At 39.6% G+C, this 22,457-nt stretch overlaps 1 protein-coding gene across 2 annotated transcripts in view; it reads left to right on the top strand.

Moving 5' to 3' along the window:
- Positions 1–21,654, top strand: part of CRYBA2 (crystallin beta A2) — a 32,707-nt gene extending 11,053 nt beyond the window's left edge. Inside the window, exons 1-6 of one of the 2 annotated variants that reach the window (XM_073647383.1) lie at positions 1,887–2,106; positions 2,287–2,468; positions 18,608–18,774; positions 18,999–19,140; positions 19,238–19,380; positions 21,416–21,654. In XM_073647383.1, coding sequence (XP_073503484.1) covers positions 18,617–18,774; positions 18,999–19,140; positions 19,238–19,380; positions 21,416–21,563 — 591 coding nt within the window. In that variant the 5' untranslated portion in view covers positions 1,887–2,106; positions 2,287–2,468; positions 18,608–18,616 and the 3' untranslated portion in view covers positions 21,564–21,654. Of the gene's footprint in view, positions 1–1,886; positions 2,107–2,286; positions 2,469–18,607; positions 18,775–18,998; positions 19,141–19,237; positions 19,381–21,415 lie in introns of those variants that run through there. The other variant, XM_073647382.1, reaches the window with a different exon arrangement.
- The last annotated feature ends 803 nt before the right edge of the window (positions 21,655–22,457 follow it).

Here is a 22,457-nt window from a genome sequence, read left to right as displayed (position 1 = left end):
GGATGTAGTGAGGTTTTGGCCTTAAAGGGGTGACAATTTCTCACCTATCACCTTTCTCACTGGATAGTTGGTAAGTGTGGGACCACCACTGATATCAAGAATGGGGATCCTGTTTCACCTGCTTGATGAGGAGACAGCTGAGACTTTGAGTGGAGTGAATGCGCCTGAGTGACGCTCCATTTAAAGTGTGGATATGAGACCCCCATTCTAATAATTGAATGGGGCCCGACCATCTCTATCATTTCCATAGTTTTTGAAAGTAGTGGCTCGACTGGGGACATATGACCCCCTATACTCATGATCAATGTGGGGCCCACCCCCCCCAATAATCAGGCTCTTATCACCTATCCTATGGATGTATGATGAGTTATCATTCCAGGAACACCCCTTTAAGGTTGCAACAAATTTAGTTTTTTTTAGCAGTGATAACCTTTTTCACTTTTTATTTCCTAGCTGTATGCGGCTTGCTTTTGTGGGACGTGATGCATTTTTCTAATATTGGGGGGTCGGTAAATTATATTGTACAATTATTATTTTTCAGGAAGTAGAAAAAAAACAAAAAACAGCAATTCTGCCTTTGTTTTTTGGATTTTATTTCTACAGTTGTTCTTTGTGCGGTAAACTTTTTATGGTTCAATGTTATTATGATAAAACCAAAATGTATACACTTTTATCTATATTTTTTTTACTTCTTTTTCACAATAAAAAACACCTTTTAACAAAGAAAGTTTTTGTGTTGTCGCATAACTTTTTTTTAGTTTTCCCTCAGTGTGAGCAATGGATGAACAAAAAAAAATAGCAATACTGTCATTGCTTTCTAGATGTGAATATTCTCTAATTCTGGACAATCCCTCTAATTCATCTGTACCAGGAGAGGTTCCTGTCTGCTGGGATTCATGGTGGCTGCAGATAAGCAGAAGTTTATATAATGGCGTCTTTATAGCGGACACCTGATCATTATACACATTTACACAACCCGCCGGCTGCAGTGTCAGGGACTTTCCATAAACTTCTCTTGATTACGGAAGATCCTTCTATAACATGTTTAATATTTCAGGTAAATGAAGTAAAATGGTCGTTAACTGGTTAATGTCAACACTACGACTGCGCAAAGCAAATAATAAAAAAGTGACGCCTTTGGTTAACAATAGTCAGCGCTTACTAAACCCAGCATCCTTGTGACAATCTTTTCGGTTTAATTTCCAGATACTTTGGTTCTGGAAACCATCAGCAAGCTGCTGGTGATCGATCTCATTGTGTCTTTATTTATTATTCACTTTTATGAATATCTGATTATATAATGAGCACTGAGTCATTAACACGAGAGAAAAAAATTACAGATCAGTCAACAGCAGCTTTTTGATGCTTTCCAAGGAGATTTTATTTTTACATAATTTCCCTGAATGAGGGTGCAAGCTTTGCTCAGTGTTCAAGATTTATCTAAATGGAGCATGCGATAAATTTGCCACAACCTGCGCATTTTAACCGGAGCTCGAAAACAGTACGCAATGTGTTAAGAAATGCACCCCATAAAATGAACAGATCAGTCAACAGCAGCTTTTTGATGGCTTCTGGGCATATTTTAACATAATATAACATAGCAAACTTATGCCAAAAATGTATCAATGTAAATTTGGCAGAACTGGACTACGTCACAACTGAGGGGATGAATGGGTTAATAATCCGATCACACAATTAGCAGTTAAACTGTATTATGCAATCTACTAAAAAAATCCACATAAAACAAACGGATCGGTCACCAGCAATGATGCGGCCACAGCAGCCGGACGCGGGTGTTTCCACCACTGTTTACATTAGGATTTGGAGGAAGTGTCCTGTTCACATTGTGCTGCTCATGTGCTTCATATACTGATATACAATAGGGGCAGGCATCAGGAGGGGCCCATTGGGATCTTCACTGTAGGGCCACACTCTACCTCCTATACATATATTCCCCGCGCCCCTGAGGCTTAATGCTCCGTCTCTTTATCTCTTTAGCTGCCAAAGTGGTGAAGAAATCCTGCTGTCAGCCATATTATTCCAAGAGACTCCACCGCTTCCCTCTGATAGTTCCTCCTGGCAGTCAGTGACAGAACCCTCCTATGTGTATGACATCATCTAGTATCAGTGATCTCATGTTCAAGGGTGGTAAATTTAACCCCTTTATGTTTAAAGGTGTAGCCCCTTAAAGGGAAGGGCGGTTAGAAAATGGCTACTTGTTTAAATCAGATTTTTGTGTTACATGTATTTATTAAAAATTGTGTTCTTGTGTCTGGTGTGAACCAGTCCCTTGCAGGAGCATAACGATTGCTGTCGCAGAGGGTGAGACCGCGACTGGGCCCATGTGGGAGGGGGCCACCAACGCCAACGCCTGACATCGGCGTGCCCGTCACGAGCGACGCATGGCTGTCATTCAGAAGTCAGCTGCACGCTACAGAAGAAGGCGCATGTCGTGGGAGCAGAGGAAGGTAGGAAGAATCATTTATTTTTTTTATTTGAAGGAAAAGAAGGGGCCCAGGATGGAGGACCTTATACCAGGAAGGGGACCAGGATGAGGGACATTATACCAGGAAGGAGACCAGGATGGAGGACATTATACCAGGAAGGGGTCCAGGATGGGGGACATTATACCAGGAAGGGGACCAGGATGGAGGACATTATACCAGGAAGGGGTCCAGGATGGAGGACATTATACCAGGAAGGGGACCAGGATGGGAGAGATTATACCAGGAAGGGGACCAGGATGGGGGATATTATACCAGGAAGGGGAACATGATGGAGGACATTATACCAGGAAGGGGACGAGGATGGGGGACATTATACCAGGAAGGAGACCAGGATGGAGGACATTATACCAGAAAGGGGTCCAGGATTGGGGACATTATACCAGGAAGGGGACCAGGATAGAGGACATTATACCAGGAAGGGGACCAGGATGGGGGACATTATACCAGGAAGGGGACCAGGAAGGGGGACATTATACAAGGAAGGGGACCAGGATTGAGGACATTATACCAGGAAGGGGCCCAGGATGGAGGACATTATATCAGGAAGGGGACCAGGATGGGGGACATTATACCAGGAAGGAGACCAGGATGGGGGACATTATAGCAGGAAGGGGACCAGGATGGAGGACATTATACCAGAAAGGGGCCCAGGATGGCGTTCATTATACCAGGAAGCGGCCCAGGATGGAGGACATGATACCAGGAAGGGGACCAGGATGGGGGACATTATAACAGGAAGGGGACCAGGATGGAGGACATTATACGAGAAATTGTACCAGGATGGGGGACGTTATACCAGGAAGGGGACCAGGATGGGGGACATTATACCAGGAAGGGGACCAGGATTGGAGACATTATACCAGGAAGGGGACCAGGATGGGGAACATTATACCAGGAAGGGGACCAGGATGGAGGACATTATACCACAACGGGGACCAGGATGGTGGACATTATACCAGGATGGGGGACATTATACCAGGAAGGGGACCAGAATTTAGGACATTATACCAGTAAGGGGCCCAGATTGGGGACATTATACCAGGAAGGGGACCAGAATGGGGGACATTATACCAGGAAGGAGACCAGGATGGGGGAAATTATACCAGGAAGGAGACCAGGATGGGGGACATTATACCAGGAAGGAGACCAGGATGGGGAACATTATACCAGGAAGGGGACCAGGATGGAGGACATTATACCACGACGGGGACCAGGATGGGGGACATTATACCAGGATGGGGGACATTATACCAGGAAGGGGACCAGAATTTAGGACATTATACCAGTAAGGGGCCCAGATTGGGGACATTATACCAGGAAGGGGACCAGAATGGGGGACATTATACCAGGAAGGAGACCAGGATGGGGGAAATTATACCAGGAAGGAGACCAGGATGGGGGACATTATACCAGGAAGGAGACCAGGATGGGGGACATTATACCAGGAAGGAGACCAGGATGGGGGACATTAAGGGCTCGATTAAGAGCTATTTTTGGTACTGGTCATTACTGGTGGGACGTGGGCATGTGCTGGTGATGGTGGAGGCACAGAGGTTCCTCGTGATCATCTCAGGTACAAAGACGCTATTGGGCAGATTTCTGATTTGACCTTTATTATAGAGAAATCTAATGGTCTCTGGGGGGAATCTGTACAATCAGAACCTGTAGAAGGCTGAGGCTTTACCTCTTAGTCACCAGCAGAGGGTGCTGTAAAGCTTTGTATTTGTGAGGATTTAATGCTGACATTTCTGGAATGGAGAAAGACGAGGAGCAGAGACGTTCATCAACTAGGAGAAATCATATTTACCACCTGGTTGTCAATCATTAAGAAGGAATGTATTTAGAATCCAGTATATTTATATGATTATGGGTATAACTCCGGATGTGTTACATAAAAATGCTAATTATTCTCCATTCTGCTCTTGTTGTGCCCAGGAGCTATGCGCCATTACATCCCACACGTCAAACCTTCTGGTCTAAGATCCAACAAATGACAAGCCTATGTACTCCTCAATCAACTGCTATTGATCCAAAACTAATGTTACTTAATGGATATAGATACTTGGGGGGTGCGGGTATTTTTCTCTTTTTATTACTTACATTTATGTAATTTTAGCTAAAAAATATATATACAGTATATTTGGCAATTGTGTATCCTTAGAAATTTTGCACCGTTTGCTTTCTTTGTCCTCTGCCTTACACAGTCCACTGCTGGGTGCAGAAAGAGTTAACTGAGAATCTATCAGTGAGCTCATTTGGACTGTTTATCAGGCTGATTTCATACATCCGTTAAAACTGATCCGTGCTCAGCTAAGAACACCCATCTCGGCCACCGGGTCTTGGTCCCCTGACCTGAACTACCTGCCTCACAGGCATATAAGGGTTCTCGGGTCAGAAAAATCAGATAGAGAAGCTCCTATTGAATGTAAATGGACACTTTTATTAAAGTGATTTTCCTTTTCAGAAAAGCCCAGGCTCCCAGGTAAAGTTTGATAAAAAAAAAAAAAAGTGCTTTGCTTCACCCTCCCCGGGTCCAGAGCTGAGTTTCCCCCTCTGCTCCCAGTGTCTGTTATTGTCTGCAGTGCTGATGTCACTTCGACAGAGCTGCAGTCAATCAGTGTGCTCAGCGGTTCTGACCGGTTGACGGCACAAGCCTCTCAAAACTTCTGATGTCACTGATTGACCGCAGCGCTGTCAGTGCTGCAGACTATGCCATACACCGGGAACAGTGGTGGAGATTCAGCACGGGACCTGGAGAGGGTGAGGAAAGCCCAAAATTTGTTGTTGGGTTTTGTTTTGTTTTAAATAAACTGCATGAACTTTCTGAAACTGGAAGACTCTTAGGGTCTGTGCACACGTTAAGTATGTGGTGCAGAAATTTCTGCTCTATTTCTGAATCTCTTGGCAGGAGAAACGCAGCGTCAAAAACGTGTGTTTTTGATGCATTTTTGCTGTGATTTCGATGCCTTTTTGCAGCGTTTTTGGTGCAGATTTTTCCTCACTCATTACTATGAGTGAAATCTGCAGCAAAAACGCTGAAAGAACTGACATGCAGCAGACGTAAATCTCCTCCAAATCTTCAAGTCAGTAATAAGCAACATGTGCATGAGACTCTAATGTCGTCCAAGTGTTAAGAGAACCTGAACTGTGTCAACAGCGGGAAGATGCGCCAAATGTCTGACCGCAGGGCTGGTAGTGTCGCAGAATTTTGCTAGACGTTGGACATCTTTCTTTTAGTGTCGCCAACTTTTGGATTTGAACCATTTTTGCCAAAAAACTGGTGCAGATTACGACTGTAAAAAAAAGTTTCCACCGGAATTTTGGAGCAAAGTATAGCCGAAAAGAAGCGCAGCAGCTTTAGTGAACCCCATAGTGTCTGTCTGACCCGACCGGCCCGGCCGTACCCTCAGTCAACCCCTCTGGGCTCCAGCGCTGAAGGTGCCAGAGCAGCAGGACTAAAAACCAACCAAATAAAGGGGCTTTTCATTGAATCAGTCACTCGTCCATTGTGTCTGATGCTGGACAAACAGAACGCAGCAGTTTCTATTCTCTGTCCTGATCCTCTGCTACAATGGCCCTACAGCCAGTCCTACCCTACAGCATGTGGCTCTGTGCCCCTCACTATGGCGGTGCCCCCCCAGCCCTTTCTTTTCTCCTCTCCTGCCAGCTCTGCTGAGTGTGCAGCCCTGATCTGCAGATTCGGCATTACCCAGTATGTATGTGTCTGTATATATAAAGGCAGGCAGGCCACCCAAAACCGAACCCGCTGCATCCAGTCCCCTGCCTACTCAGGTAAGGCCTGTGCCGTGTAGCATCACATTACCTGGACATTGAGGGGTCCGACGCAAAACTGGGCTGCAAATGTTCAGAAAAAAATGTCATTATTCAAAAATTAAGAAAATCAAAATGAGTGAAGCCAAAAGCAAAGAGAATCATTTTTATTTTACTTTTTACATTTTTCAAACTACATTTGTTGTTGTTTTCATAATTTATATTAGGTTTCATTGTTGCCATTACTTATATTCATTTTTGCATTGATCATATTAATTTTATTTCTTTTCATTGTATATTGTACTTTGATTTATTTTAGACCTTATGTATTTATCATATATTATTATTCTCATTTTATTTGATATTTTGGTTATTTTTATTCTTTTTTATACTGATATTTAAAGTTATAATCTGGATGTAGATATGTACCAACTTTTTTTAATGATACTTTTCATTTTGTAATTATGTAAATAATATTTATTTTGTTTTAGATCTTTATAGTTAGACAATTGTTCCTGATATTCTTTGATCCTTTGTTATTTTAGATTCTTTCTTTTAGATTTTTAAAACCAGTATTTTGCTATATGATCTGGTTGTAAATATTTCCAATCTTCCTGATCTCTGGTATTCTTGTACATAGGGGGCAGTATTATAGTAGTTATATTCTTGCACATAGGGGCGGTATTATAGTAGTTATATTCTTGTACATAGGAGCAGTATTATAGTAGTTATATTCTTGTACATAGGGGCAGTATTATAGTAGTTATATTCTTGTATATAGGGGCAGTATTATAGTAGTTATATTCTTGTACATAGGGGCAGTATTATAGTAGATATATTCTTGTACATAGGGGCAGTATTACAGTAGTTATATTCTTGTACATAGGAGCAGTATTATAGTAGTTATATTCTTGTACATAGGAGCAGTATTATAGTAGTTATATTCTTGTACATAGGGGGCAGTATTATAGTAGTTATATTCTTGTACATAGGGGGCAGTATTATAATAGTTATATTCTTGTACATAGGAGCAGTATTATAGTAGTTATATTCTTGTACATAGTAGCAGTATTATAGTAGTTATATTCTTGTACATAGGGGGCAGTATTATAGTAGTTATATTCTTGTACATAGGAGCAGTATTATAGTAGTTATATTCTTGTACATAGGAGCAGTATTACAGTAGTTATATTCTTGTACATAGTAGCAGTATTATAGTAGTTATATTCTTGTACATAGGAGCAGTGTTATAGTAGTTATATTCTTATACATAGGAGCAGTATTATAGTAGTTATATTCTTGTACATAGGAGCAGTATTATAGTAGTTATATTCTTGTACATAGTAGCAGTATTATAGTGGTTATATTCTTGTACATAGGGGCTGTATTATAGTAGTTATATTCTTGTACATAGGAGCAGTATTATAGCAGTTATATTCTTGTATATAGGGGCAGTATTATAGTAGTTATATTCTTGTACATAGGGGCAGTATTATAGTAGTTATATTCTTGTATATAGGGGCAGTATTATAGTAGTTATATTCTTGTACATAGGGGGCAGTATTATAGTAGTTATATTCTTGTATATAGGAGCAGTATTATAGTATTTATATTCTTGTACATAGGGGGCAGTATTATAGTAGTTATATTCTTGTACATAGGGGGCAGTAATATAGTAGTTATATTCTAGTATATAGGAGCAGTATTATAGTAGTTATATTCTTGTACATAGGAGCAGTATTATAGTAGTTATATTCTTGTACATAGGGGCAGTATTATAGTAGTTATATTCTTATACATAGGGGGCAGTATTATAGTAGTTATATTCTTGTACATAGTAGCAGTATTATAGTAGTTATATTCTTGTATATAGGGGCAGTATTATAGTAGTTATATTCTTGTACATAGGGGCAGTATTATAGTAGTTATATTCTTGTACATAGGAGCAGTATTATAGTAGTTATATTCTTGTACATAGGGGCAGTATTATAGTAGTTATATTCTTGTACATAGGAGGCAGTATTATAGTAGTTATATTCTTGTACATAGGAGCAGTATTATAGTAGTTATATTCTTGTACATAGGGGGCAGTATTATAGTAGTTATATTCTTGTACATAGGAGCAGTATTATAGTAGTTATATTCTTGTACATAGGGGCAGTATTATAGTAGTTATATTCTTGTATATAGGAGCAGTATTATAGTAGTTATATTCTTGTACATATGGGCAGTATTATAGTAGTTATATTCTTGTACATAGGGGCAGTATTATAGTAGTTATATTCTTGTACATAGGGGCAGTATTACAGTAGTTATATTCTTGTACATAGGAGCAGTATTATAGTAGTTATATTCTTGTACATAGGAGCAGTATTATAGTAGTTATATTCTTGTACATAGGGGGCAGTATTATAATAGTTATATTCTTGTACATAGGGGGCAGTATTATAGTAGTTATATTCTTGTACATAGGAGCAGTATTATAGTAGTTATATTCTTGTACATAGTAGCAGTATTATAGTAGTTATATTCTTGTATATAGGGGCAGTATTATAGTAGTTATATTCTTGTACATAGGGGGCAGTATTATAGTAGTTATATTCTTGTATATAGGAGCAGTATTATAGTATTTATATTCTTGTACATAGGGGGCAGTATTATGGTAGTTATATTCTTGTACATAGGAGCAGTATTATAGTAGTTATATTCTTGTACATAGGGGCGGTATTATAGTAGTTATATTCTTATACATAGGGGGCAGTATTATAGTAGTTATATTCTTGTACATAGTAGCAGTATTATAGTAGTTATATTCTTGTATATAGGGGCAGTATTATAGTAGTTATATTCTTGTACATAGGGGCAGTATTATAGTAGTTATATTCTTGTACATAGGAGCAGTATTATAGTAGTTATATTCTTGTACATAGGGGCAGTATTATAGTAATTATATTCTTGTACATAGGAGGCAGTATTATAGTAGTTATATTCTTGTACATAGGAGCAGTATTATAGTAGTTATATTCTTGTACATAGGGGCAGTATTATAGTAGTTATATTCTTGTACATAGGAGCAGTATTATAGTAGTTATATTCTTGTACATAGGGGGCAGTATTATAATAGTTATATTCTTGTACATAGGGGGCAGTATTATAGTAGTTATATTCTAGTATATAGGAGCAGTATTATAGTAGTTATATTCTTGTACATAGGAGCAGTATTATAGTAGTTATATTCTTGTACATAGGGGCAGTATTATAGTAGTTATATTCTTATACATAGGGGGCAGTATTATAGTAGTTATATTCTTGTACATAGTAGCAGTATTATAGTAGTTATATTCTTGTATATAGGGGCAGTATTATAGTAGTTATATTCTTGTACATAGGGGCAGTATTATAGTAGTTATATTCTTGTACATAGGAGCAGTATTATAGTAGTTATATTCTTGTACATAGGGGCAGTATTATAGTAGTTATATTCTTGTACATAGGAGGCAGTATTATAGTAGTTATATTCTTGTACATAGGAGCAGTATTATAGTAGTTATATTCTTGTACATAGGGGGCAGTATTATAGTAGTTATATTCTTGTACATAGGAGCAGTATTATAGTAGTTATATTCTTGTACATAGGGGCAGTATTATAGTAGTTATATTCTTGTATATAGGAGCAGTATTATAGTAGTTATATTCTTGTACATATGGGCAGTATTATAGTAGTTATATTCTTGTACATAGGGGCAGTATTATAGTAGTTATATTCTTGTACATAGGGGCAGTATTACAGTAGTTATATTCTTGTACATAGGAGCAGTATTATAGTAGTTATATTCTTGTACATAGGAGCAGTATTATAGTAGTTATATTCTTGTACATAGGAGCAGTATTATAGTAGTTATATTCTTGTACATAGGGGGCAGTATTATAATAGTTATATTCTTGTACATAGGGGGCAGTATTATAGTAGTTATATTCTTGTACATAGGAGCAGTATTATAGTAGTTATATTCTTGTACATAGTAGCAGTATTATAGTAGTTATATTCTTGTATATAGGGGCAGTATTATAGTAGTTATATTCTTGTACATAGGGGGCAGTATTATAGTAGTTATATTCTTGTATATAGGAGCAGTATTATAGTATTTATATTCTTGTACATAGGGGGCAGTATTATGGTAGTTATATTCTTGTACATAGGAGCAGTATTATAGTAGTTATATTCTTGTACATAGGGCCGGTATTATAGTAGTTATATTCTTATACATAGGGGGCAGTATTATAGTAGTTATATTCTTGTACATAGTAGCAGTATTATAGTAGTTATATTCTTGTATATAGGGGCAGTATTATAGTAGTTATATTCTTGTACATAGGGGCAGTATTATAGTAGTTATATTCTTGTACATAGGAGCAGTATTATAGTAGTTATATTCTTGTACATAGGGGCAGTATTATAGTAATTATATTCTTGTACATAGGAGGCAGTATTATAGTAGTTATATTCTTGTACATAGGAGCAGTATTATAGTAGTTATATTCTTGTACATAGGGGCAGTATTATAGTAGTTATATTCTTGTACATAGGAGCAGTATTATAGTAGTTATATTCTTGTACATAGGGGGCAGTATTATAATAGTTATATTCTTGTACATAGGGGGCAGTATTATAGTAGTTATATTCTAGTATATAGGAGCAGTATTATAGTAGTTATATTCTTGTACATAGGAGCAGTATTATAGTAGTTATATTCTTGTACATAGGGGCAGTATTATAGTAGTTATATTCTTGTACATAGGAGCAGTATTATAGTAGTTATATTCTTGTACATATGGGCAGTATTATAGTAGTTATATTCTTGTACATAGGGGCAGTATTATAGTAGTTATATTCTTGTACATAGGAGCAGTATTATAGTAGTTATATTCCTGTACATAGGGAGCAGTATTATAGTAGTTATATTCTTGTACATAGGAGCAGTATTATAGTAGATATATTCTTGAACATAGGAGCAGTATTATAGTAGTTATATTCTTGTACATAGGGGGCAGTATTATAGTAGTTATATTCTTGTACATAGGGACAGTATTATAGTAGTTATATTCTTGCACATAGGAGCAGTATTATAGTAGTTATATTCTTGTACATAGGGACAGTATTATAGTAGTTATATTCTTGCACATAGGGAGAGTATTATAGTAGTTATATTCTTATACATAGGGGGCAGTATTATAGTAGTTATATTCTTGTACATAGGGGCAGTATTATAGTAGTTATATTCTTGTACATAGGGGGCAGTATTATAGTAGTTATATTCTTGTACATAGGAGCAGTATTATAGTAGTTATATTCTTGTACATAGGGGCAGTATTATAGTAGTTATATTCTTGTATATAGGAGCAGTATTATAGTAGTTATATTCTTGTACATATGGGCAGTATTATAGTAGTTATATTCTTGTACATAGGGGCAGTATTATAGTAGTTATATTCTTGTACATAGGAGCAGTATTATAGTAGTTATATTCCTGTACATAGGGAGCAGTATTATAGTAGTTATATTCTTGTACATAGGAGCAGTATTATAGTAGATATATTCTTGAACATAGGAGCAGTATTATAGTAGTTATATTCTTGTACATACGGGGCAGTATTATAGTAGTTATATTCTTGTACATAGGGACAGTATTATAGTAGTTATATTCTTGCACATAGGAGCAGTATTATAGTAGTTATATTCTTGTACATAGGGACAGTATTATAGTAGTTATATTCTTGCACATAGGGACAGTATTATAGTAGTTATATTCTTATACATAGGGGGCAGTATTATAGTAGTTATATTCTTGTACATAGGGGCAGTATTATAGTAGTTATATTCTTGTACATAGGGACAGTATTATAGTAGTTATATTCTTGCACATAGGAGCAGTATTATAGTAGTTATATTCTTGCACATAGGGGCGGTATTATAGTAGTTATATTCTTGTACATAGGAGCAGTATTATAGTAGTTATATTCTTGTACATAGGGGGCAGTATTATAGTAGTTATATTCTTGTACATAGGGGCAGTATTATAGTAGTTATATTCTTGTACATAGGGGCAGTATTATAGTAGTTATATTCTTGTATATAGGGGCAGTATTATAGTAGTTATATTCTTGTACATAGGGGGCAGTATTATAGTAGTTATATTCTGGTATAAAGGAGCAGTATTATAGTAGTTATATTCTTGTATATAGGGGCAGTATTATAGTAGTTATATTCTTGTACATAGGGGGCAGTATTATAGTAGTTATATTCTTGTACATAGGGGCAGTATTATAGTAGTTATATTCTTGTATATAGGGGCAGTATTATGGCAGTTATATTCTTGTACATAGGGGGGCAGTATTATAGTAGTTATATTCTTGTACATAGGGGCAGTATTATAGTAGTTATATTCTTGTATATAGGGGCAGTATTATAGTAGTTATATTCTTGTACATAGAGGGCAGTATTATAGTAGTTATATTCTTGTATATAGGAGCAGTATTATAGTAGTTATATTCTTGTACATAGGGGGCAGTATTATAGTAGTTATATTCTTGTACATAGGAGCAGTATTATAGTAGTTATATTCTTGTACATAGGGGCAGTATTATAGTAGTTATATTCTTGTACATAGGGGCAGTATTATAATAGTTATATTCTTGTATATAGGGGCAGTATTATAGTAGTTATATTGTTGTACATAGGGGGCAGTATTATAGTAGCTATATTCTTGTATATCAGAGCATTATTATAGTAGTAATATTCTTGTATATAGGGGCAGTATTATAGTAGTTATATTCTTGTACATAGGGGCAGTATTATAGTAGTTATATTCTTGTACATAGGGAGGAGTATTATAGTAGTTATATTCTTGTACATAGGGGCAGTATTATAGTAGTTATATTCTTGTACATAGGGGGCAGTATTATAGTAGTTATATTCATGTATATAGGGGCAGTATTATAGTAGCTATATTCTTGTACATAGGGGGCAGTATTATAGTAGTTATATTCTTGTACATAGGGGCAGTATTATAGTAGTTATATTCTTGTACATAGGGGCAGTATTACAGTAGTTATATTCTTGTAAATAGGGGGCAGTATTATAGTAGTTATATTCTTGTACATAGGAGCAGTATTATAGTAGTTATATTCTTGTACATAGGGGTAGTATTATAGTAGTTATATTCTTGTACATAGGGGGCAGTATTATAGTAGTTATATTCATGTATATAGGGGCAGTATTATAGTAGTTATATTCTTGTACATAGGGGGCAGTATTATAGTAGTTATATTCTTGTACATAGGGGCAGTATTATAGTAGTTATATTCTTGTACATATGGACAGTATTATAGTAGTTATATTCTTGCACATAGGAGCAGTATTATAGTAGCTATATTCTTGTATATCAGAGCAGTATTATAGTAGTTATATTCTTGTATATAGGGGCAGTATTGTAGTAGTTATATTCTTGTACATAGGGGCAGTATTATAGTAGTTATATTCTTGTACATAGGGGGCAGTATTATAGTAGTTATATTCTTGTACATAGGGGCAGTATTATAGTAGTTATATTCTTGTACATAGGGGGCAGTATTATAGTAGTTATATTCTTGTATATAGGGGCAGTATTATAGTAGTTATATTCTTGTACATAGGGGGCAGTATTATAGTAGTTATATTCTTGTACATAGGGGCAGTATTATAGTAGTTATATTCTTGTACATAGGGGGCAGTATTATAGTAGTTATATTCTTGTACATAGGCGGCAGTATTATAGTAGTTATATTCTTGTATATAGGAGCAGTATTATAGTAGTTATATTCTTGTACATAGGGGGCAGTATTATAGTAGTTATATTCTAGTATATAGGAGCAGTATTATAGTAGTTATATTCTTGTACATACGAGCAGTTTTATAGTAGTTATATTCTTGTACATAGGGGCAGTATTATAGTAGTTATATTCATATACACAGGGGGCAGTATTATAGTAGTTATATTCTTGTACATAGGGGCAGTATTATAGTAGTTATATTCTTGTATATAGGGGCAGTATTATAGTAGCTATATTCTTGTATATCAGAGCAGTATTATAGTAGTCATATTCTTGTACATAGGGGGCAGTATTATAGTAGCTATATTCTTGTATATCAGAGCAGTATTATAGTAGTTATATTCTTGTACATAGGGGCAGTATTATAGTAGTTATATTCTTGTACATAGGGGGCAGTATTATAGTAGTTATATTCTTGTACATAGGGGCAGTATTATAGTAGTTATATTCTTGTACATAGGGGGCAGTATTATAATAGTTATATTCTTGTATATAGGGGCAGTATTATAGTAGTTATATTCTTGTACATAGGGGGCAGTATTATAGTAGTTATATTCTTGTACATAGGGGCAGTATTATAGTAGTTATATTCTTGTACATAGGGGGCAGTATTATAGTAGTTATATTCTTGTACATAGGAGCAGTATTATAGTAGTTCTATTCTTGTACATAGGAGCAGTATTATAGCAGTTATATTCTTGTACATAGGGGGCAGTATTATAGTAGTTATATTCTTGTACATAGGAGCAGTATTATAGTAGTTATATTCTTGTACATAGGGGGCAGTATTATAGTAGTTATATTCTTATACATAGGGGGCAGTATTATAGCAGTTATATTCTTGTACATAGGGGCAGTATTATAGTAGTTATATTCTTGTATTTAGGGGCAGTATTATAGTAGTTATATTCTTGTACATAGGGGGCAGTATTATAGTAGTTATATTCTTGCATATAGGGGCAGTATTATAGGAGTTATATTCTTTTACATAGCAGTATTATAGTAGTTATATTCTTGTACATAGGGGCAGTATTATAGTAGTTATATTCTTATACATAGAGGGCAGTATTATAGTAGTTATATTCTTGTACATAGGGGCAGTATTATAGTAGTTATATTCTTGTATATAGGGGCAGTATTATAGTAGTTATATTCTTGTACATAGGGGGCAGTATTATAGTAGTTATATTCTTGTATATAGGAGCAGTATTATAGTAGTTATATTCTTGTATATAGGGGCAGTATTATGGTAGTTATATTCTTGTACATACGGGGCAGTATTATAGTAGCTATATTCTTGTATATCAGAGCAGTATTATAGTAGTTATATTCTTGTATATAGGGGCAGTATTGTAGTAGTTATATTCTTGTACATAGGGGCAGTATTATAGTAGTTATATTCTTGTACATAGGGGGCAGTATTATAGTAGTTATATTCTTGTACATAGGAGGCAGTATTATAGTAGTTATATTCTTGTACATAGGGGCAGTATTATAGTAGTTATATTCTTGTACATAGGGGCAGTATTATAGTAGTTCTATTCTTGTACATAGGAGCAGTATTATAGTAGTTATATTCTTGTACATAGGGGGCAGTATTATAGTAGTTATATTCTTGTACATAGGGGGTCGTATTATAGTAGTTGATATTCCAGTCAAGTATTAATAATGGGCTTTATGTATTTCAAATGAGGAGGTATAGACAGATCATAGATAGATAGATAGATAGATAGATAGATAGATAGATAGATAGATAGATATTTTTACAGCCACCACTAGGGGGATCCCACTACATACAGATTTATACAGCCACCACTAGGGGGAGCTCACTACATACAGATTTGTACAGCCACCACTAGGGGGAGCTCACTACATACAGATTTATACAGCCACCACTAGGAGGAGCTCACAACATACAGATCTATACAGCCACCACTAGAGGGAGCTCACAACATACAGATTTATACAGCCACCACTAGATGGAGCTCACTACATACAGATTTATACAGCCACCACTAGAGGGAGCTCACTACATACAGATCTATACAGCCACCACTAGAGGGAGCTCACTACATACAGATTTATATAGCCACCACTAGATGGAGCTCACTACATACAGATTTATACAGCCACCACTAGAGGGAGCTCACTACATACAGATTTATACAGCCATTCCAGGGGCGGACCTACCGCCCGTGCAGCCGATTCGTTGAACGGGGGCCCCAGAGGGAGAGGGGGCCAGCCTCCAGCAGGGCCGCCATCAGGGCATGACAGCCCTGACTCCAGCATGGGGCCCGGCCGGTCGGGGCCCCCTCGGAGCCACGTTGGGGCCCCCCTCTTGTGCGTCTCCTCATGGGGCCCCCCCGCAGGAACCCCCGCCGTCACATGACCCCCCTCCGTCACATGACCGGAGATGTCCCTGCGCTCAGCATGGGCCCCCGGCCCCATGCTGAGCGCAGGGACATCTCCGGTCATGTGACGGCGCCGGCACAAAACGTACCCCTCCCCGTGCCTCCGCAGCGTCTTCCGCGTCCTCTGACTGTGACGTCTCAGGTCAGAGGGTGCGATGATATGTTTACACTGCGCGCGATCTCTCCTGAGCTGTCACAGCGTGAAGACGCGGGCGATGCTGGAGTCCGGATCAGCATCAGGTGAGAAGCGAGGTGAGTATTTTTTTTTTTATGTATGGGGGCATGGGGCAGTATATGGTGGGGGGAGAGTGGGTGTGACATCCTGCATGGGGCATTATATGGGGGAGTGACATCCTGCATGGGGCATTATATGGGGGGGTGACATCCTGCTTGGGGCATTATATGGGGGGGGTGGTGTGACATCCTGCATGGGGCATTATATGGGGGGGGTGACATCCTGCATGGGGCATTATATGGGGGGGGTGACATCCTGCATGGGGCATTATATGGGGGGAGAGGTGACATCCTCCATGGTGCATTATATGGGGGGAGAGGTGACATCCTGCATGGGGCATTATAAGGGATGGGGGCGTGACATCCTGCATGGGGCATTATATGGGGGGGGTGACATACTGCATGGGGCATTATATGGGGGGGTTGACATCCTGCATGGGGCATTATAAGAGGGGAAAGGGGGAAGTGACGTTCTGCATGGGTGCATTATAAGGGAGGGGTGTGTGACATCCTGCATGGGGCATTATAAGAGGGGGAGGGGGGAATTGACATCCTGCATGGGGGCCAGTATTCCGTATGGGGCCTTATATGGGGGCCAGTATTCCTTTATGGAGCCTTATATGGGGGCCAGTATTCCGTATGGGGCCTTATATGGGAGCCAGTATTCCTTTATTGGCCTTATATGGGGGCCAGTATTCCTTTATGGAGCCTTATATGGGGGCCAGTATTCCGTATGGGGCCTTATATGGGGGCCAGTATTCCGTATGGGGGCCAGTATTCCGTATGGGGCCTTATATGGGGGCCAGTATTCTGTATGGAGCAATATATGGGGCCCATAATAGTGTATGGAGGGCTATGTGGTGCCCATTATACTGTACGAGGACTATGTGGGGTCATTATTCTGTATGGAGCAATATATAATGGGGCCCATAAAACTGTATGGAGGACTTAGTGGTGCCCATAATACTGTATGGAGGACTATACTGTCTGATCTGCACTGTGCGCTGTGAGGATTCACCGGTTTCTGAGCTATTGTAGAATTTACAGTAGATATCACTCATGTATTGTAAGAAGTGAAATCTTTGCATTGTACTATATATATAGATTTCTCTGCGGTATCTGTGCATCATGAATCGTGGTATGTGTTAGAGAGGCCACTCAGACTCTTTCGCCCGGGGCCCAGAAAAACCTGGAGCCGGCCCTGGGGGTAAGTATAACAAGTTTTTTTTTTCTTTTTTAAATACAATTAATTAACTAGGTGTAGGGGGAATCAGAGATGCACGGGGGGGGGGGGGGGGGGGGGGGCTTCATGCCCCCTATGAAGGGTGTGGGGGGGAGCCCCCAAAAAATTCTTGCACAGGGGCCCACTACAGTCTGTGTCCGCCCCTGAGCCATTCATTAGAGCTCAATATGTACCGATTTATACAGTCACCACTAGGTGACATAGATTTATAAATCCAATTTTTTTCTTTAACATTGTCGGTATCGAAGTCATTGTTCTGAGACAGGCAGCTCTATGAGGTGCAGAGGCAGCTGCGGCACCTGGATACTGGTGCCTGTGAGCGCCCATTGGCCCTTCTACTACAGAAATAGACTTCCCACGGGACTCCGTCACACATTCTGCCTACAAAACCCAGAAACCCAAATTTTGCATCCGTCTATAATATTTTGTTGACAGATTATGAGTTTAGGAATTGCCAGATCAGCAATTCTCCTATTATAACATGGGTTCAATACGTTTAACTTAGTAAAATATGATACCATAAAATAAATGTACACTACACGGCTCTGAACACTTTAACCCTCTTTTTATAGTGACTTATAATGACCAGCCAGCCAATGGAGACCTTGGGTCAGTGGAAAGTGACTGTTTGGGAGGAAGAAAACTTCCAGGGAAAGCGATGTGAATTCCTCATTGAATGTCCCAACATTATGGAGAGAGGATTCCGCAAGATCCGTTCCATCAAAGTTGAAAATGGCCCGTAGGTGTCACCGCCACTTATTACCACCAGATGGCGCTGAGGACATAGATTTATAATGTATTTTGCACAAAGTATTATAATGTTACAAAAAGTTTCTACAAAGCGGCGATGACATCACCGAGCGGCGGCAGCTCATTGTATCAGTCCAACATTCTAAAGTACATTCTAGGGAATTTCTCGATATCGACCCCACACTGACCCCAATGTGTTCTTTTTCTACCCAGATGGATTGGGTTTGAATACCCTGAATTTCAGGGGCAACAGTTCATCCTTGAGAAGGGCGATTACCCTCGATTTGAGGCATGGAGTGGAAACAGTGGCTACAGAACGGAGCATCTTCTGTCCTTTCGACCTGTGAAATGCGCAGTAAGGAGACTACAGACGTAACGGAGCGATGAGGTTGCGATCCTGATTTCTGTGGGTGATTGTGTGGATCACTTTTTTTTTTTTTTTATTATTACAGAATCACAGCGACAGTAAAGTGACTTTATACGAAGGTGAAAACTTCCAGGGCCGCAAGTTTGAGCTTTGTGATGACTACCCCTCCCTGCAGGCCATGGGCTGGTGCTCCAAAGAGGTGGCTTCAATCAAGGTCAACTCTGGAGCGTGAGTATCGTCTTCTCCTGGTATTGCCATCTCATACAGTGATGGTATCAGACCTCAGTCATACAGCGATGGTATCAGACCTCAGTCATACAGCGATGGTATCAGACCTCGGTCATACAGCGATGGTATCAGACCTCAGTCATACAGCGATGGTATCAGACCTCAGTCATACAGCGATGGTATCAGACCTCAGTCATACAGCGATGGTATCAGACCTCGGTCATACAGCGATGGTATCAGACCTCGGTCATACAGCGATGGTATCAGACCTCAGTCATACAGTGATGGTATCAGACCTCAGTCATACAGCGATGGTATCAGACCTCAGTCATACAGCGACGGTATCAGACCTCAGTCATACAGCGACGGTATCAGACCTCAGTCATACAGTGATGGTATCAGACCTCGGTCATACAGCGATGGTATCAGACCTCGGTCATACAGCGATGGTATCAGACCTCAGTCATACAGCGACGGTATCAGACCTCAGTCATACAGCGACGGTATCAGACCTCAGTCATACAGCGATGGTATCAGACCTCAGTCATACAGCGACGGTATCAGACCTCGGTCATACAGCGATGGTATCAGACCTCAGTCATACAGCGACGGTATCAGACCTCAGTCATACAGCGACGGTATCAGACCTCAGTCATACAGCGATGGTATCAGACCTCAGTCATACAGCGACGGTATCAGACCTCAGTCATACAGCGACGGTATCAGACCTCAGTCATACAGCGATGGTATCAGACCTCGGTCATACAGCGATGGTATCAGACCTCGGTCATACAGCGATGGTATCAGACCTCAGTCATACAGCGATGGTATCAGACCTCAGTCATACAGTGATGGTATCAGACCTCAGTCATACAGCGACGGTATCAGACCTCAGTCATACAGCGATGGTATCAGACCTCAGTCATACAGCGATGGTATCAGACCTCAGTCATACAGCGACGGTATCAGACCTCAGTCATACAGCGATGGTATCAGACCTCAGTCATACAGCGACGGTATCAGACCTCAGTCATACAGCGATGGTATCAGACCTCAGTCATACAGCGATGGTATCAGACCTCAGTCATACAGCGACGGTATCAGACCTCAGTCATACAGCGACGGTATCAGACCTCGGTCATACAGTGATGGTATCAGACCTCGGTCATACAGCGACGGTATCAGACATCTGTCATACAGTGATGGTATCAGACCTCAGTCATACAGTGATGGTATCAGACCTCGGTCATACAGCGATGGTATCAGACATCTGTCATACAGTGATGGTATCAGACCTCGGTCATACAGCGATGGTATCAGACCTCAGTCATACAGCGATGGTATCAGACCTCGGTCATACAGTGATGGTATCAGACCTCGGTCATACAGCGATGGTATCAGACCTCAGTCATACAGCGACGGTATCAGACCTCAGTCATACAGCGATGGTATCAGACCTCAGTCATACAGCGACGGTATCAGACCTCAGTCATACAGTGATGGTATCAGACCTCAGTCATACAGCGATGGTATCAGACCTCGGTCATACAGTGATGGTATCAGACCTCGGTCATACAGCGATGGTATCAGACCTCAGTCATACAGCGATGGTATCAGACCTCGGTCATACAGTGATGGTATCAGACCTCGGTCATACAGCGATGGTATCAGACATCTGTCATACAGTGATGGTATCAGACCTCGGTCATACAGCGATGGTATCAGACCTCAGTCATACAGCGATGGTATCAGACCTCAGTCATACAGCGATGGTATCAGACATCTGTCATACAGTGATGGTATCAGACCTCAGTCATACAGTGATGGTATCAGACCTCGGTCATACAGCGATGGTATCAGACATCTGTCATACAGTGATGGTATCAGACCTCGGTCATACAGCGATGGTTTCAGACCTCAGGGACCCCCCTATCCCCGGTCCTGTACAGTCAGAGTACTCCCCGCCACCTGGCTGTGCAGGGAGCTGCCGCCGGCCCATGTCACCCCTCTCACCTGGCATCTCTGTTCTCCACAGTTGGGTAGCGTACCAGTTCCCTGGATACAGAGGCTACCAGTATGTGCTGGAGAGGGACAGACACAATGGTGAATACAGGAGCTACAATGAATACAGCACTCAGGCGCACACTAACCAGATCCAGTCCATCCGCCGGATCCAGCACTAAGGACGACTCCAGCCCCATCCAGCCACCCATCCCGGCCGTGGACTGACCACTGAACCGGTCCCACAGTCATGCTGATAGCAATAAACTTATCTTTAATGATCCATTGTGGCTTCAGTACTTTGTATTCCAGTCCAAGACACATTTTATATGCCCGTCCCCACACACGGCGCCTGCACACGGACCCCATGTTACCTTTCACGATGCCATCACTTATATAGAAAGACATCACAAAATGTAACACACAAATAAATGTGTACTATACTATGCAAGAATAATCGCCTTATGTAAACATTCTGCTAAGTCACCACAAGAGGGAGCAAGAGATCAACACCAAAAGCAGCAAAGAGACCTTCTATCGCAATCCAACAGAAATGATGGAAGAGATCCTGATCATAAAATCATCAGCAGCTACAAAATACAACCGTAACTGACCGGAAAATGCTGAAAACCGTCCCAAAACTTCTCATATACCAGTTCCGTACCAGTATAGAAAGGACTGGTACTTGAGAAGTATATAAGTATTATAGTAGCTATATTCTTGTACATAGGGGCAGTATTATAGTAGTTATATTCTTGTACATAGGAGGCAGTATTATAGTAGTTATATTCTTGTACATAGGGGCAGTATTATAGTAGCTATATTCTTGTACATAGGGGCAGTATTATAATAGTTATATTCTTGTACATAGGGGCAGTATTATAGTAGTTATATTCTTATACATAGGGAGCAGTATTATAGTAGTTATATTCTTGTACATAGGAGCAGTATTATAGTAGTTATATTCTTGTACATAGGAGCAGTATTATAGTAGTTATATTCTTGTACATAGGGGGCAGTATTATAGTAGTTATATTCTTGTATATAGGAGCATTATTATAGTAGTTATATTCTTG

Source organism: Phyllobates terribilis, unplaced genomic scaffold (genome assembly GCF_046119375.1).
Source record: "Phyllobates terribilis strain yellow unplaced genomic scaffold, ASM4611937v1 Scaffold_9__5_contigs__length_417890890, whole genome shotgun sequence".
NCBI lineage: Eukaryota > Metazoa > Chordata > Amphibia > Anura > Dendrobatidae > Phyllobates > Phyllobates terribilis.
The sequence above is the reverse complement of the archived record's forward strand: the minus strand, read 5'-3'. Positions and strand labels throughout refer to the sequence as shown.